Genomic DNA, 16,184 nt, shown 5'->3' on the forward strand with positions numbered 1-16,184 from the left:
TCTAACTCAATACAGAATCGCTTCCTTTGACCACACCAGAATGAAAATTCAGTTTATATGAAAGAATCCAGAAAAGAAAATCTCCCTGGGAAAGGTCGGACAGAGACCACAGGGGTTCTGTTGTTCCCCTTTGCCTTTTCACTTCTAGGAAGGATTTTAAACCAAATAAAAATACCTCAGCTTCCTCTTGCTCTTTTTTAAGTCGATCTAGCATCTGCTGAAATTCCAACTCTTTCTGCCTCGCTTCTTCAATGTTGGCCTGGTTCTGTTCTTCATAGGCCATGGCAACAACAGCCAAGATCAAGTTTATTAGATAAAAGGATCCCAGGAAAATCACCACAACAAAGAAGATCATGTAGGTTTTCCCAGCAGCACGCAGGGTCTAGGCAAAAAAGGAAATCATTATTTCAATAACACAAAGGGTTTTTTTTGGTAAATCATTTCAACTTGAATGGCATATTAAGGCATGGTAAATCAAGCAGTTCTGTACAGTCTCATGTTATCAAAAAAATAAAGGAATACAATTGTATCTTCATGGAAAACAATCAGTATTAAAACACAGACTTTTCCAGGACAAAAGATATAGCAATGTGTTAAGCCTGTACCAGAATTAAATATGATTCTAGACTATGATAACTTAATAATAACTCTGAATTTTTTTCTCCCCTAGTCTGAAAATTACTCAAGAACTAGCTATTTTTACTCATTTTCAAATTATAGGACTAGACAATTTCTATAGTATCACATTCTGATATATTAAGTATTAATGTTTATGTTACCACAAGGTAGACAGCCTTATTAAATAAACTTATGTATTCAACTTTTACATATTTTTAATTAACACTAAACATTTTAAAATGTAATACATGTTAAAAAATTAAATTGTACAAACAGATATTAACTGAAAAATAAGTCTCTTTATCCTATCTCTAATAACTCAGTTCCTTTTTCTATCACCTATCAGTTGTTACTGAATTCTTCTTTTGGATAAATTTTTAGTAGTGGAATTCTTAAGTCAACAGGCATATTCATTTTAATTTTCATAGAAACTCCCATGTTAGCCTCTCCAGTGGTTCACAGAAATGTGTGAGAAAATCTGCCTCCCCATAGTTTAATCAGACAGTATCTTCCTTTCGACCAACATTTTGATCTTTGTCATTCCAAGAGATGAAAAGTTATATGTCACTCTAGTTTTAATTTGCAGTAAAGGTGAGTATCTTTTTGCATCCTTAAACAGTCATTTGTATATTTCATATTTTTTCCTGTGAAGTTAGATTTCCATATAACTTCTATATTCATGTATAATATTCTCAGAAATGAAACAGACAAAACAGGCCAAAAGAAGAACCTGTGGCGATCTGAGAAAAGTGACTCATTATTTTTTTTAATACAAAATAATCATTTTTGGTCTCCTTTCTCTTGAGGTTGGGTGCTGATAACATATAGGTGAAAAGATAGAGCCCACAGTCCCCAGAAGATCACATGTAAGTTGGAGGAGATGGCCACGTGAATGAAGAATTCCACTGCAAGAGATGGATGATGAAACCTGCAGCTGAGTTAGGAGAGGAAAACTTAAGAGTCATGAATTGAGTTTTCCATTCTTATTCTAGTTTGCTCAGGCTGCCATAACAAAATCCTAAAAACTGGGTACCTTACAGAACAGAAGTGTGTTTTTCTCATAGTCCTAGATGATGGAAATTCAAGATCAAAGTGTTGGCAGGTTTGGTTTTTCCTGAGGCCTCTCCCCTTGGCTTGTAGATGGCCACCTTCTAAGTCCTCACTTGGCATTTTCTGTATGTGCATGTGCGTGTGTGTGTGGTGTCTCTCACTCATGTCCTAATGTTTCCCTCTTATAAGAACATTAGATTGGTTTAGAACCTACCCAAATGGCTTCATTTTAACTTGTGCTCAGTTGCTTAGTTCTGTCGACTCTTTGCATCCCCATGGACTGCAGCCTGCCAGGCTCCTCTATCCATGGGATTCTCTAGACAAGCATACTAGAGTGGGTTACCATTTCCTTCTCCAGGGGTTCCTCCTGACCCAGGGATTGAACCCACATCTCCTACATTGGCAGGTGGATTCTTTACCAGTGAGCTAACTGGAAAGCCCTTCATTTTAACTTAGTTACCTCTTTAAGGGCCATAACTCTAAACATAGCCATTCTAAGGTACTGAGAGTTAGGACTTCAACGTATGAATTTGGGGGAGATACTACTGAGTCCAAACAAGTGTCCAAGGTAGTTAAAATACAAAGCATGGTGAGCACAGAGGAGCCTGGTATTTAGAGCACTGTAAGCTGGGAGGCATGTGCGGAAAGCACAGAGTGTATAGCAGGGCTATGAGAAAATGTTATAGGATATTTCTTGCTATTTACCTAGGGCCCCATGGGATGCTACATTCACAAAGGGGGAAAGAGATCTGGAGACCAAAAAGCCCAGAAAAGAAAAGAAAATAATTTATGATTTAAGAACGATCCGTTCTAATAGTACTCAAAATAGAACATGCAGGACTATACAATAGAGTTTGCTCCACTCTAAATTGAATAAAATATCTCATACATAAAGCTGGTTCGGACATACATCAGTTTTTTTGTGCAATGAATACAATGAATGCTTCTCTCGGCACTCACTTGTTGGTACAGGTTTTCCCAGTAATCCTGGGTCATTAGCCGAAACAAGGCTAAGAAGGCCCAACTGAAAGTATCGAAGCTCGTGTAGCCATAGTCAGGATTTCTGCCAATCTTCTTACAGGTGTACCCTTCTGGACACTGACTACATGTGAAAAAGAATATCACAAGTCAGAGGACCTTCAGGATGCAAGCTAAAGAGTAGTACAGAGAAGTCAAAAACTCAAGATTTCCTTTTTAGGGGGACAGTATTGAATAATGATTAAGAACACACTTTTTGAAGTCAGGAAAAAGTGGGTTTCAACCCTGTCCCTACTTTTTACTAGTTGCTGACTTTGGCAAATTACTTAAATTCTGCAAGGCCCAATTTCTTCTTTCCATGAGACAAGATAATAATATGTACTTCCATAGGTTAAGATTGTTTGTAAGTTTAAAAAAGATAATGTATGCAAATTACCTAACCTACTTTCTGTACATAAAAAAATTTGATAAATGGTAGCTGCTGTTAGTATCATCAACAGTCATCAAAACTTGAAAACTTTCACTAGATATCATATAAAAATTCTTATATTCACAAAGATTGATATTAATATACAGGTCTCTAATAAAACTGTTTCCCCAAATTACTCTTGAGGTTAACTAGAATCAACAACAGTCAACAGATAGCAACTGTATAAGTTCATGGAGATTTATAATTAGACTTTCTGTCTTTTTAAAGTTGGTAGATTGGTATTCACAATGACAGATAGAAGGTGTTTTGATGTGTCTTTGGGAGCAGCAACTTTATCTTGCTTATTTTTATGTTCCCTGTGTACACAGAGTCTGGTCAAGGGATCTCTGGGCAGGGAGAGTGCAAGAACAAAGGCCCTACAGCAGAAATAAAGTTGGTGTGTGGGAGAAACAGCAAGTACTTACATAAATATGATACCTTAAAATAGCTTTACCGAAGTCCATGGGACTCTTTTGTTAAGAGTAGCCAAACTGCCACTGTATTCTGTCACCTATGAACTGTACTCAGTGGGAGAATGAGTAGAACTTAGGGACGGAAAGAGAAGTTGATTTTATTACTCTTCTTTCTGGAAACAACAAAGGCTAGAAACTATCCAAACAACTTTTGGTTGGGTTTTTGGAAGTAATTTTTTTTCTACTTCCTTAAGATATATATGACTGGTATCTTGTTTTAATTCAAGCATACCTACATCTTGCTTTCAAAAGTACACATTGTCCATGATCGTTTTAAAGTCTGGACTCACTGTGGGACAGCATGAGTCAAATAATGTCATGAAATATAAGAAAATAACATAGAATCAAAGGTGGTTCTTAGCAAACTGATTGAGCTTGCTTTTTCTTTTTTTCAGTCTTTAGACTAAAAGTGAAACAAATATTACATACCCTGAATCGGTGCTGAAACCACAAAGGAGAGCATCTTTGGATCCCTCCAGGTAATAAAAATATTCTGTTTCGGAAGAAATTGGACAACATCACATTATGGAGTGTAAGCTTTTAGAGTGGCTGAGCAGGTAAGTTAACTAAAACAGATACATTTACAAATACATTCAGGCCCGACGATAGGCATTCATTTATTTATTGCATTCTTATAAATTCTCACTCAAAAAATCTTGATAACCTATTATGGGCCAGGCAGTGAATACAATGACAAACAAGATAAATAAGATCATCAGTTTTATGAAGCTTTATGCTCAGGTAAGGGTGGAGGCAAGGGATGGAGAAGAACACTTGACAAGTATATACATAAATATACATGGGAAGACGCTCTAAAAAAATAAATTAAGAAAGTGTGACAAAATGTGGCCAGGGAAGTCTTTTCTAAAGAGATGACATTTAAACTGGGACCTAAGTGCTATGGAGAAGCCAGCTACTCAAAGATCTGGATGAAGAGACATCTTGACAGGGTAAAGAGCAGAAAAAACCCTAAGGTAGAAATGAAATTGGTATATGGGATAAAACAGCAAAATGGCCAGCCCAGTTACAGTGTAGTGAGTGGGGGGTACTGTGGTGGCAGAGATAGGCAGGGGCCATGTGGCAAGGCTTTGCATGACATGGAAAGGAGTTTGGATTTTAAGTATGATAGGAAGTAATAGAAGTAGGAAATAGAGATACAAGACAATGTTGCCGTGGCTGCTTTGTGGACTCTGGACAATAGGGGGGCAAGTGTGGAGGCAGGGATACAAGCTGAGGGACTATAGTGAGAGGTGACAGGGTTCCAGAGAGTAGCCATGGATATGGAGAGAAGGGGGTAGAGTAACAGTGACAGGATGTGCTGATGGCATGTGTGTGGGATGTGTGGAAGAGAGGGGACACGGGGATGTGTCAACTGGTCTGACTGGTGCCCATTACCTGGGATAAGGAAGACTGAGGCAAAGAAATGGCCTGAAGGAAAACCAGGATCTCTGTTTTAGCTATACTTTGTTTGAAATGATTACTAGGTATTTAATTAGATTTGTCAAGTAAGTAAGTGGATGGATACGTCTTAAGGTCAGTGAAAGTATCAACTACAGTCAGGCCAAGGGGATCTGATGAGTGAACCCTGAGAGGAAGTGGAGTAAGGGAGGGGAGGGGAGGGGAGGGGAGGGGAGGGGAGGGGAGGGAGGGAGAAGAGAAGGAAAAGAGCCCCAAGGATTCCAGAAGAGGAAGAACCAGCAAGGCAAAACCACAAGCGAAGGAAATATATTCTCTGAAATTCTCTCATTGTTAACTCACTAATCAATATCTACTTATGACTTCCTAAGCTCTGGAATGTTGAGGACATGGAACTGAAATAAATGCACATTTTCCTCTCTTGTGGTACCCTTGGTGCCCATTTTCAGGGGTAAAGGAACTCATAGCTCTTCCTTTATTCACTGTAACAACTTATTCTTAATACAGAGGGCTGATCCAAAAGTACATAGGAAAGGTATAAAGGACAAAAAAAAAAAAAAAGAAACCATTTTAATAGGAGCTCAACTTCCTATTTGGCTCAAGTCAAAAAAAAATTAAGATCATTTTTAGCAGCCTCTGGAGTAACAGTAGAACAAAGACTCTGAAGTCAGATGTACTTACATTTGAATATTGCTTCCACCCTTTCATATGTAAGTGAATTGTTTTACCACTTTATGATTTAGCTACAGCATTTGTAGAATGTGGATAGGAACACCTACTTCATAGAGCTGTTGACTAGTACTAATATGATATTGCATGTAAAACATTTAACACAGTGCCCCCACACTTCCTATATAAATACTCAAAGAGCAGCAGCTCTTATAAAATAACTTCAGGTAAGACTGCCCGACTTTCACATCACCATTCAACATTATGCAGAAGACACAAATCTTAGACGACACAAAGCAATAAAGCCTCTTAGTTTGGGGAGAAAATTCTCACACTGTGCTTTAAAAGAAAAAAGATCCTGTGCCTCAGGGAGGGTGGGCATGGCAGAAGGAGGATGGAGGAGGTTATCGTGTAACTTTTTATCCATAAATCTCTGAGATTTTTTTTATTATGGAAAGATTACTTTAGAGTCATCCTTTAAGGTAATATTGATTCATATTGGCCAATCACGGAGGAGTTCCTGTATAAAAGTGGACTATACAGCTGCCTGTATAGGAATGCTGCAGGGTTAACTATTCAATTCAGCGCCTGAATGATGAAAGGGAAAGCAATGGGAAAGCTCACACTGGCCTGGTGGAACACTTGAAAATAATTCCGAAACAAGTAAACAGTAAAGTATTAAGGTAATTAGCCTCGAGAGAATTTAAGGTTAACATGTAATGGGAGAATGTCATATGAAGAGAAGAATTCCTCTTCTGTTACTCCCAGCCAATGATACATCTCACACTTTTCTGTGGAAATAAAAACCCCTGGGCTTGACTTAATCCTGTTCTGATGAACACTGCAGCCTGCTCCTCCATCTTTCCTCCTGCTTCAGTGGTGGAGATGTCTCTCCCCTTCGCTCTTCCACTTTCTCAAGGACTTGCCTCTCCCTACTCTCCTGAATTATTAATCCATAATTTACTACTTATTGCTTTTTAGCACTAGAAAAATATCTCTATCAAAACCCACCTTTAAAAAATGCCAGCCACTGTCCCTGTTATTCTGATTCCCTTATAGACAAATGTCTTGGAAGAACTGTCTACACATACTGCCTTCTCTTCTTTCCGATATCTTATTCACCCCTGTCACCACCTTAGTCCAACCCTGTACTCCTACCACTCCACTAAAATTTCTGCATGAAAGTGACTAATGATTTCCATGTTGTGGAGGCTAATGTACATTTCTCCATCCTCATCATCCTTGACTGTAATCCTTGACCTTGCAGCATCGTTCAACACAGGCATTCCCTTTTTCTCAATCTACTTTCTTCTCTTGGCATCCTTACTTATATCTCTGCTTCTTGCTTTACTGGCCACTCTTCCTCTATGTCTTCTTTGGGGTACTCCTCTCTACTTGCCTTCCAGACATTAGAGTTGTGGAGATGAGCAGCTTCTAACCACCAAATTTGTTTTAAAAACCAGGTTGCCCATTCTCTACTACTCATAAACATCAGGGTTTTTCAGAAGGATGTGGGTAGATGTGTACATATCTTTTCCTTTTGATGAATACCTCAAAGTATATCTATCTCCAAACTAGGCAGTTCTTCTGGTCTCTATGCTTTAATCTCCATGTCTATTTTCTATCTCCATTTGGATGTCCCAGTGACTTCTCAATTTTAACTGGGTAATAGTGACTTTCTCCTATAAACCTGCCCACTCTTCCCTCATTTCCCATTGTCACCTATCCAGTTATTGTGGCCAGAAACCTAGATGAGATCCCCAAGCCCTCCTCTCCTCTTTAATCCATCCATGAGTTATATAGGTCATCTTGAACACATCTTTTTCATTTTCTGACTTCTCTCAAGATGAGGTCACAATCTTTTCCTGTTTGGATGACAGAAACAACATCCTAATGGTCTTCAAATTTTCAGTCTACCATCCATTCTTGCCCAGTGAGCTCTCCATATAGCAAAGTGATTAAAACCACTGCATTTAAAATAAAATCAAAACTCCTTTGCTTGGGCTAAAATATCCTGCATGAAATGACCCCTGCCTTTTTCCTTTGCTTTCTCTGTTGCCATTCTGCCTCTCTTTTGCTAAAATCTAACCTTTCTTTGGAAGGAATGATGCTAAAGCTGAAACTCCAGTACTTTGCCCACCTCATGCGAGAGTTGACTCATTGGAAAAGACTCTGATGCTGGGACGGATTGGGGGCAGGAGGAGAAGGGGACGACAGAGGATAAGATGGCTGGATGGCATCACTAACTCGATGGACGTGAGTCTGAGTGAACTCCGGGAGTTGGTGATGGACAGGGAGGCCTGGCGTGCTGCGATTCATGGGGTCGCAAAGAGTCGGACACGACTGAGCAACTGAACTGAACTGAACTGAACCATTCTGCTGTTTTCCCATTCTTTTTCCTTTCCCATTCTTTAAATACGTACTCTTTCCAGTCTTAGGGCTTTCCCACAAGCTCTTCCTTCTAACTCAAGGAACAGCCTTCATATACACTTACACTGTGTTATGACTTCTTCTTATCCTTCATATCTCTGCTTAAATGCCACCTCCTCAGAGAAGGCTTCTCCTTTAGTTAGTATCTCAGCCCCTGAGATTTACTTTCTTTGCATAGCATTTATTATAACCTATAATATTGTTATTTGTCTGTTCCCCTCCTTTTATTTTTTTATCCCCTCAAGAGGATAAGCTCTGTGGATGCTGGGTCTGAGGCTACCATACTCATTGCTGCAGCTCCAGAAACTTGCACAATGCTTAGCTCAAGGAAGCATTCAATAAACAGACACGATAAATGAATGCTTGAATAAATACTGAAGTGAGACCAGGCTTGATGACACAAAAAACAGATTTAACACAGTAATCTCTGCTGTGAAAGTGTATTTCAGAGGAAAATCAAGAATAATGTACAGAATTGAGGGAGGAGAAGGTGGTATAAAATTCCACTCTTAGCTAAGCTGTCATTCACGCACATGTAAATGCAACATGAGGGCACACTGCACAATCTAAGAGCTTTCACTACTCCTTTCAAAAAAAATTGCTTATAGCAATTCTAAAATGTTTTAAAAATCACTCAAGTCATGAACTCAGGAATGAGACCAAGATTCTGAAAAAAGGACACAGTGTTCCCAGTACAAAAAGTTGAGTTTAAGTAAGTGCTATAAACCAACTCATAAAACAGAATATAAATGTCAGCAATTATCTGTAAGATATATAAATTTTTATGGCATATAAATTAGAAATAAAGTCTTTGGGAAATATATAAAATTTAGGATCATATTAATAAAATCAGAAGCTAAAAAAATAAATTAAAAAAGGAAAGGAAAATTTGCTAAATTCCTTATCAAATACTGTTAGTAAAACAAATACATTAAAATTCTACTTTGAAAATCTTCAGTTTTCTTGTTTTAGGTTCCTTTTTTTTAGTTTCCTTTACTTACAGGTTTTTCCTATATTAGCTAGATTTTATTTGCCTTTATATTTCTCAGTGAGTAGGAAAAACACACTGAATTAAAAAAAAAAGATGCATATGACTCTTTATTATTTAAGGAGAATTAACTCCTGACCTTTACTCCCTGATTCCCTTCTATCTAAGGCACTTATATATCCATTTTACCTCTGGATTCAATTATCTATTAACTTTCATGGGTTCTTTGGGTAACATCATACACACAGGTGTTAGACAGAAAGTACAATCTTGTCAGACCTCATTATCACTCACACTAATCAGCTTTGGTGAAAGAAACTGTGGTAGGAGATAACTGTTAGGAAACATGCAATTTATGCTTTCTGTAAGATACTCAAAAATATATTTGTGAATTAAGTAGACTTCTGAGACTGTGTATACCTATCGTCTGAAATGATACCTACAGAACAAGTTCTGAGGAATTAAACTTCAATGGTCTATCAGCTAGATTGAGGGGAGCCATTAGAAAGCTCTGTGAAACATATCATTGGTTACAATAGGAGGATAGAGCTTAATATAATAGGATAAAGCTGAATAAATTTCTCTGCTTATACAAATCTTTAGAAATATATTGAGACAAATATTTTAATATGTGATAATTGACATTGTACCATGATTAATAATGTTATAAGAATAATACAAGTATAAAAATATAATTGTATTATTATATAATAAATCATACTATAAAAAAGTAAGCATAAACTATACAATAAAACTATAGTATATAAATATATAGTTCATGATGAAATCTAATGGTCAATATCATTAATTTATAGCTAAATTTATTTCTCTACAGCCAAACTTATTCTTTTTTATCTTATAGAAATTGAGAATTATGGAACTATCCCAAGTTCTCAATATTAGAACTGCTAGAAAGCTTAGATCCAGGGAAATTTATGAAAATACAACATGATAAAAATTCACACTGTTGCAACTTTCTGTATATTTGAGTGGCTTTGAAATAATTAAAATGAAAGCAACATTTCATTGCCAAAAGAGAACAATGCTCTCAGCCTTATTTCAACCTATTAGCAACTACAGAGGTATTCTTACTTGCATATTCTTCTTCATCGAGGGTATTCAATATGTCTTCTATTGTTTCATTATTTGCAAGTGAAGTCTGCACACATTTATGCTTCAGGTTGCCCATAAAAAGCTGCAGCCCAATCAGGGCAAACACGCTCAGACAGAACACAGTCAGGATCATGACATCTGAGAGCTTTTTCACAGACTGGATAAGGGCCCCCACGATGGTCTTCAGGCCTGAATACAGAGAAGAAAAGGCGTTCAAAATGAAATAAAGTTTCTACATAAAAACCAAAAGCAAAATACAAGCTTTCCTAGAAATGCATGCACTTTATCAAATCAATGATCTTAAATAACCTAGTTCAAAAAAAGTCTACCAGCTCAAAAGGGGGGATCTGCTGTTTTATATATTTTGTTTCTGTATATTGCAGCAAGTGACTAAAAACTTTAAAGTATTTCCAGAGAATAGCCAGTCAAAATGAATAATTTGGTTGCTCGAATCATAGCCACACTCACTTGAAAAAATAACTTGTGTCAGTTCAGTAAATGTCTGTCAGACAAACCATCTCTTTATAATGACCAAAACAGAGGCTGAATTACAGGATACAGTGGCAACAGTTTCAGTAAAGAAATGGTTTGTTGAGGAAAGAAAAAAGCATTGTGTCATGCAATCCTCCCCATGCTAACATTTTTATATCTCTTTTCTTCACTCTAAGAAAAGCAGTAAAAGAAATTGAAATTTTTATTCCTGGATAAGCAAAATGGAAAATAAACTGTTAAACAGGAGGAAAAATTTCAAGTTGAGATGTGAACCAAATGGCCATCTTCATCCTCTAAGACTCATGCAATTAATTAAACTCAAAGGCTGACTTTTCATAACAATTATGAAAAACATGAGATCAAATTTAATTAAAATTATGTAAGATTCAGTTTTTATTGTTTTTTCCTTCAAAAGATCAAAGTCAGCCCTGGTGTTTAACCCCACTCTCACCTGGAATGACTGAAATTGTTTTCAAAGCTCGGAGAACTCTGAATGTTCTCAACGCTGAGACATTGCCCAGGTCCACAAACTCTGTCACATATCTGAAATAGGGGAGTTTATACACAAACACGGTGACAACACACACACACACACACACACACACACACAAGCAAAGAACAACTCCCAAATAGTTGGAGTTATGAGTGACCTAATGCTTCACACCAGTTACTTCTTACCTGGAATTACAGAAATAGTTTTCAAAGCTCTCAACACTCTGAAAGTTCGAAGAGCTGAAACATTGCCTAGGTTTACAAATTCTGTTAAATACCTGCAGAATTAAATCAGAGTTATTCAGAATTTAGACAGAGTCTATGATACTTACCTGTGCCTTTAGTCAAGGTGGTTCCTACGCTTGGAACTTCTTATTTAAATTTATAGCTCTACAAATCTTTTGCTTCTATCATTACTAATTTAATTTGATTTGAGTCATTTGATGTGAGCAAAATGCAAATATTAAAATGGCCTCATACACTTACATGCCAAAATAAATGATGAAATGCTTCAATGACTAGACTTCAATATTATGGTAATATCAATAATGTTCTATAAAACACCATCAGCAAATCTTGACAACTGTATGCTAATTAAAAGAAACCAGCCACAAAAGGCCACATATTTTAAAATTCCACTCATGTGAAATGTCTACATTAGGCAAATCCAATGACAGAAGATAGATGAGTGTTTTCCAGGGACTTGGGGGAAGAAGGGAAGGAAAGTGACTGCTCTCTGGGATAATGAAAATATTCTGGAGTCAGAGGGTGGTGATTGTTGCATAACTTTATGAACACACTATAAAACACCGAATTTTATACTTTAAAAAAGATGAAGTTTATGGCATGTAATTTATACTTAGGAAAAAAAGGAGACCCCTGAGAAGATGCAGCCTTCTTTGACACAGTGTTATCTTAGCAGGTGGGTGGGTGGACCTACAGTAGTCATGGATGAAGGACAAAGAGGTGGGGCAGGTGTACAGAATTGGAGACTAGAAATCTCAAGACCCTTTCGTATTGTCTGCCGCTGCTGCTGCTAAGTTGCTTCAGTCGTGTCTGACTCTGTGCGACCCCATAGACGGCAGCCCACCAGGCTCCCCTGTCCCTGGGATTCTCAAGGCAAGAATACTGGAGTGGGTTGCCATTTCCTTCTCCAACGTATTGTCTAAATCCCTCCAATGAACATGTATTACTTTTACAATTCAAAATGACAGAGAGAAAATATTGCATTTAGGTTTGAGATTTTAAAACTAAAGAAATCTTCTGACAAATATATTTAGGAAAAGAGCAGCAATATAAATAAGCTAAAATTATATCTTAATGTGATATTTTCCCCATGAAAATAAACTGTGGATGCCTATGTAATATATATACAATGCATTAATGTTAGGTTTAGTATGCATTGACAGTCCTTATGAAAAGATTTGCTTCTATATTTTATTAGTTCTTGATGATATACATTAATAGAAAGAGCACCATGCTAATAATAAATGCCTGAGTTTTCTGTTTCTCTCATCAGTTTTACCAGATATTAAATAGGAACTTGGGAAAAGTGTGACTCTAACTGGCGCCACATATGCTATCCATCCACATGCTGAGCACAGAGGAAGATCCTCTATTATAACGATATCATAAATACATGTTTGAGTGGGAAATGCTCTTTCTGAAAAATTACTACCATTTTTTGATGACTAGTTTCCATGTAGTATCTTTTAAATCACACTATTATATGCAGGAAAAGTCTGATCCCAAAGTTCCTTCTCTCTGGGATACTGTGCTGTCTGAGATTTTCATGAGTTTGGAGTTTCAAAAAATAAATACTTACGCAAAGACAATGACTATGAAATCAAGCCAGTTCCATGGGTCACGAAGAAAAGTGAATTCTCCTACACAGAATCCTCTTGCAAGGATTTTCACAAGTGACTCAAAAGTATATATTCCAGTAAAAGTGTACCTAGGTAAAAGAGTCCATTGTGATATTAATCCATTGTGAAAAGAATATGGTACCAGGTAAGCCTTTATAATTATTTTTCTCAGATCAACCAAAGGAAGATACTGATTAGAGTATGGCTGATGATTAAGGGGCCCACTCTATTAGAATAAATTACAACTAATATCTTTCCAGAAAATCTTGAAATATATGTCAGAAACGCTCCCAGAAAGTAGAGGTATTTTAAGTTTACTAAGAACACAGGTATGAGATCTGCCTAGAAAATTCCTGTATTGTTCCTATCTGAAATACATCCAAGGACAAGAGATACATGACATGTCTAAGAATAGGCAGGGTATCTGGTAAGATCTTTTTTTCTAGAAAAGACTGTAACATGTATTATTCTTTTCTAATGTTAGCAGGTTAATACTGTAAAGGGGAAAAACCTAATTGAAAGTAAAGTAAAGTAACTATAGACCATGGGAAGATAATCACCACAATTTTTATACATGCAATAACTTCCTGGTATGAAAAAGGAAGGATGACAACAACCATACTAAGACTATATTAAAATGTACTTATACCCACTTACTCTACATTCTTGGTCCAGTCTGGAGGATTACTCATGGTCATAAATATGCAGTTCGTCAAAATAGTGCACATGATAAGCATGCTGAATGCAGTAGCTTAGAATCAAGGAATATGATCAAACAACACATGGTAACTTTGAATATCTGATAACGACATTTGTTGAAATGCTGACAATTTTTCCTTAGAAAATAATTCTAAAAGAGTCTATAGACTTAAAAAAAAAAAACCTCTCTGAACAAAAGAGTAATGGATAAAAGCAATTTATCCTAAAATACTAAAATTGCCATGATGATGATGATATAATGCATGCATGCATGCTAAGTCACTCCAGTCGTGTCCAACTCTTTGCAACCCTATGGGCTGTAGCTCACCAGGCTCCTCTGTCCATGGGGTTCTCCAGGCAAGAATATTGGAGTGGGTTGCCATGCCCTCCTCCAGGGGATCTTCCTGACCCAGGGATCAAACCTGCATCTCTCATGTCTCTTGCATTAGCTGGTGAGTTCTTTACCACTAACACCACCTGGGAAGCCCAAAATTGTCATACTCCCAATCTATTCAGAGATCTACACCAAATTATATTGAGATTGATAAACCTGAGTCTTTTCAGGTAGAAAAGAAATGAAACTCTGTATTTAAATAAAATAGCCAAAAACTACATTTTAAAGAACCACTGTAAGTAAGCATTTTAAAAAGGATATGCATGTACTAAAATCTTAATAGATATTCTTCTGAGAGGACTGAAAGGAGAGAGCATGTACAAAGCAGGTGTGGCATTGAAACGGAAGATTGCTTTCCCTTTGTTCAACACTATGAACGTCTGCAGGAGCAAAAAGAAAACAGTATGAATTGAAATTCCAAAATTTCAATCTAGCACATTAATATCTGCAGTTTACCTCTGCATGTGGTAGAGTCATATTAAAGAAACTCTGCCATCAGACTCAGGCAGTGTGGTTCCAAAGTCATTGATGGAGACATTCACGTCATGTTAGCCAATGAACTTCAAGTCCATTGTCCATTTCTTCGATAAAGTAAGAAGTGAGCCATTTATGGGTATGTATTATTTACAGCTTTCAAAATGCAGTGTTCTCTTTTTCATATCCCTTAACATTCAAATCAGTAACAATAACTTGTGGCCACTGGAATTATTTTAAATACAACTTCCTTATATCATTACATTGCATTTTATACAAACCAAATAGCAACCAGCTATCCCTGATTTTTGTCATGTTGCTTTGAGAACTGTAATACTTCCTGGCTATTGTCAGGGTCAGTAGCAAATGTTCTAAAATATGAGTTTTCAAAATATTTTCATGAATTTAAGGAACATTAGAGTTGAAGGAAACCCATTACTCAATTTGATTTTCCTATTTTACATATAATACTAATAACAGCTAAAATAACACAAATTAAAGAACTTGCTTGCTACTACCCATGGTAATTTTTTGAAATGTAAATAGAACCATTTAAAAAATATGTAACCACTGAATAATGAGTTACATTTTCCATGGCTTTGGTATTTAGTTGAAAAAGTTAAAAGCCAAACAAATAAACAGCAATAACAAGAAAACATTAAAACAATGTAAGGAATTGACTTGGAAACCAGAAAGACTTAAGTTCAAAGCCTGCTCTTACTTATCTGTGGCTGGCAAGCAAATTCCTCGTGCTATCTATTAACGGAAGACACTGATTTTTGGTCTTTTTGATGTTGATTATGAGTTTTACATATGTTTATGAGTGGTAAACATATGTAATAAATATTTTCCACCAAATTTTAGAGATATAACTTTGGGTAATCTTGCTTTTGTATGTGGCAGTGTTCCTGAGAAAACAAACGAGAACTATCTCAGGTTAATTTTTTATACTCCTGGTCTCTTTTACTATATCAGTTATGTTAAAAGATAATTGAGCATAAAGTTCACTTTTATATTGAAAATTAGTTTTAAAATTAATACCTCATGTTTGAGTACAATTATTGTTTTCTTAAATCTCAATATACCGTGCTTCTTAAAATTCATTCATCTAATATTTTCTACAATTGTCTAGTGAACGTGAGTGTGTGCTAAGTCGCTTCACTTTTGTCAACTCTTTGCGGCCCTTTAGATTGTAGCCTGCCAGGTTTCTCTGTCCATGGGATTTTCCAAGCAAGAATACTCAAGTGGGTTGCCATGCCCTCCTCCAGGGGATCTTCTTGACCCAGGGATCAAACCAGTGTCTCTTCAGTCTCTCCTGCATTGATAGACAAGCTTTTTTTTTTTTAACCACTAGTGCCACCTGGGAGCAACTATGGCGTAAGAGATACTGATAACATAAGTGAGGCATGAATTTTGCATTCAAGAGGTTTCAGAGAAAAGTGATTAAGAGCACAGTAACTCTAATACAGAGCTTCCTTGGTGGCTCAGAAAGTAAAGAATCCACTTGCAACACGGGAGACCTGGGTTCGATCCCTAGGTTGGGAAGATTCCCTGGAGCAGGGCA

At 36.7% G+C, this 16,184-nt stretch overlaps 1 protein-coding gene across 1 annotated transcript in view; it reads right to left on the reverse strand.

The window, feature by feature from the left end:
• Window positions 1–16,184, reverse strand: part of SCN9A (sodium voltage-gated channel alpha subunit 9) — a 161,426-nt gene that overhangs the window by 70,511 nt on the left and 74,731 nt on the right. The window contains exons 3-10 of the mRNA XM_018064047.1: window positions 14,408–14,526; window positions 13,711–13,800; window positions 13,014–13,142; window positions 11,375–11,466; window positions 10,184–10,393; window positions 4,018–4,081; window positions 2,629–2,770; window positions 176–382 (exon numbers count right to left, since the gene is read on the reverse strand). Of these exons, the coding sequence (XP_017919536.1) occupies window positions 176–382; window positions 2,629–2,770; window positions 4,018–4,081; window positions 10,184–10,393; window positions 11,375–11,466; window positions 13,014–13,142; window positions 13,711–13,800; window positions 14,408–14,526 (1,053 nt within the window). The remainder of the gene's footprint in view (window positions 1–175; window positions 383–2,628; window positions 2,771–4,017; window positions 4,082–10,183; window positions 10,394–11,374; window positions 11,467–13,013; window positions 13,143–13,710; window positions 13,801–14,407; window positions 14,527–16,184) is intronic.

Source organism: Capra hircus, chromosome 2 (assembly GCF_001704415.2).
Source record: "Capra hircus breed San Clemente chromosome 2, ASM170441v1, whole genome shotgun sequence".
Lineage (NCBI taxonomy): Eukaryota > Metazoa > Chordata > Mammalia > Artiodactyla > Bovidae > Capra > Capra hircus.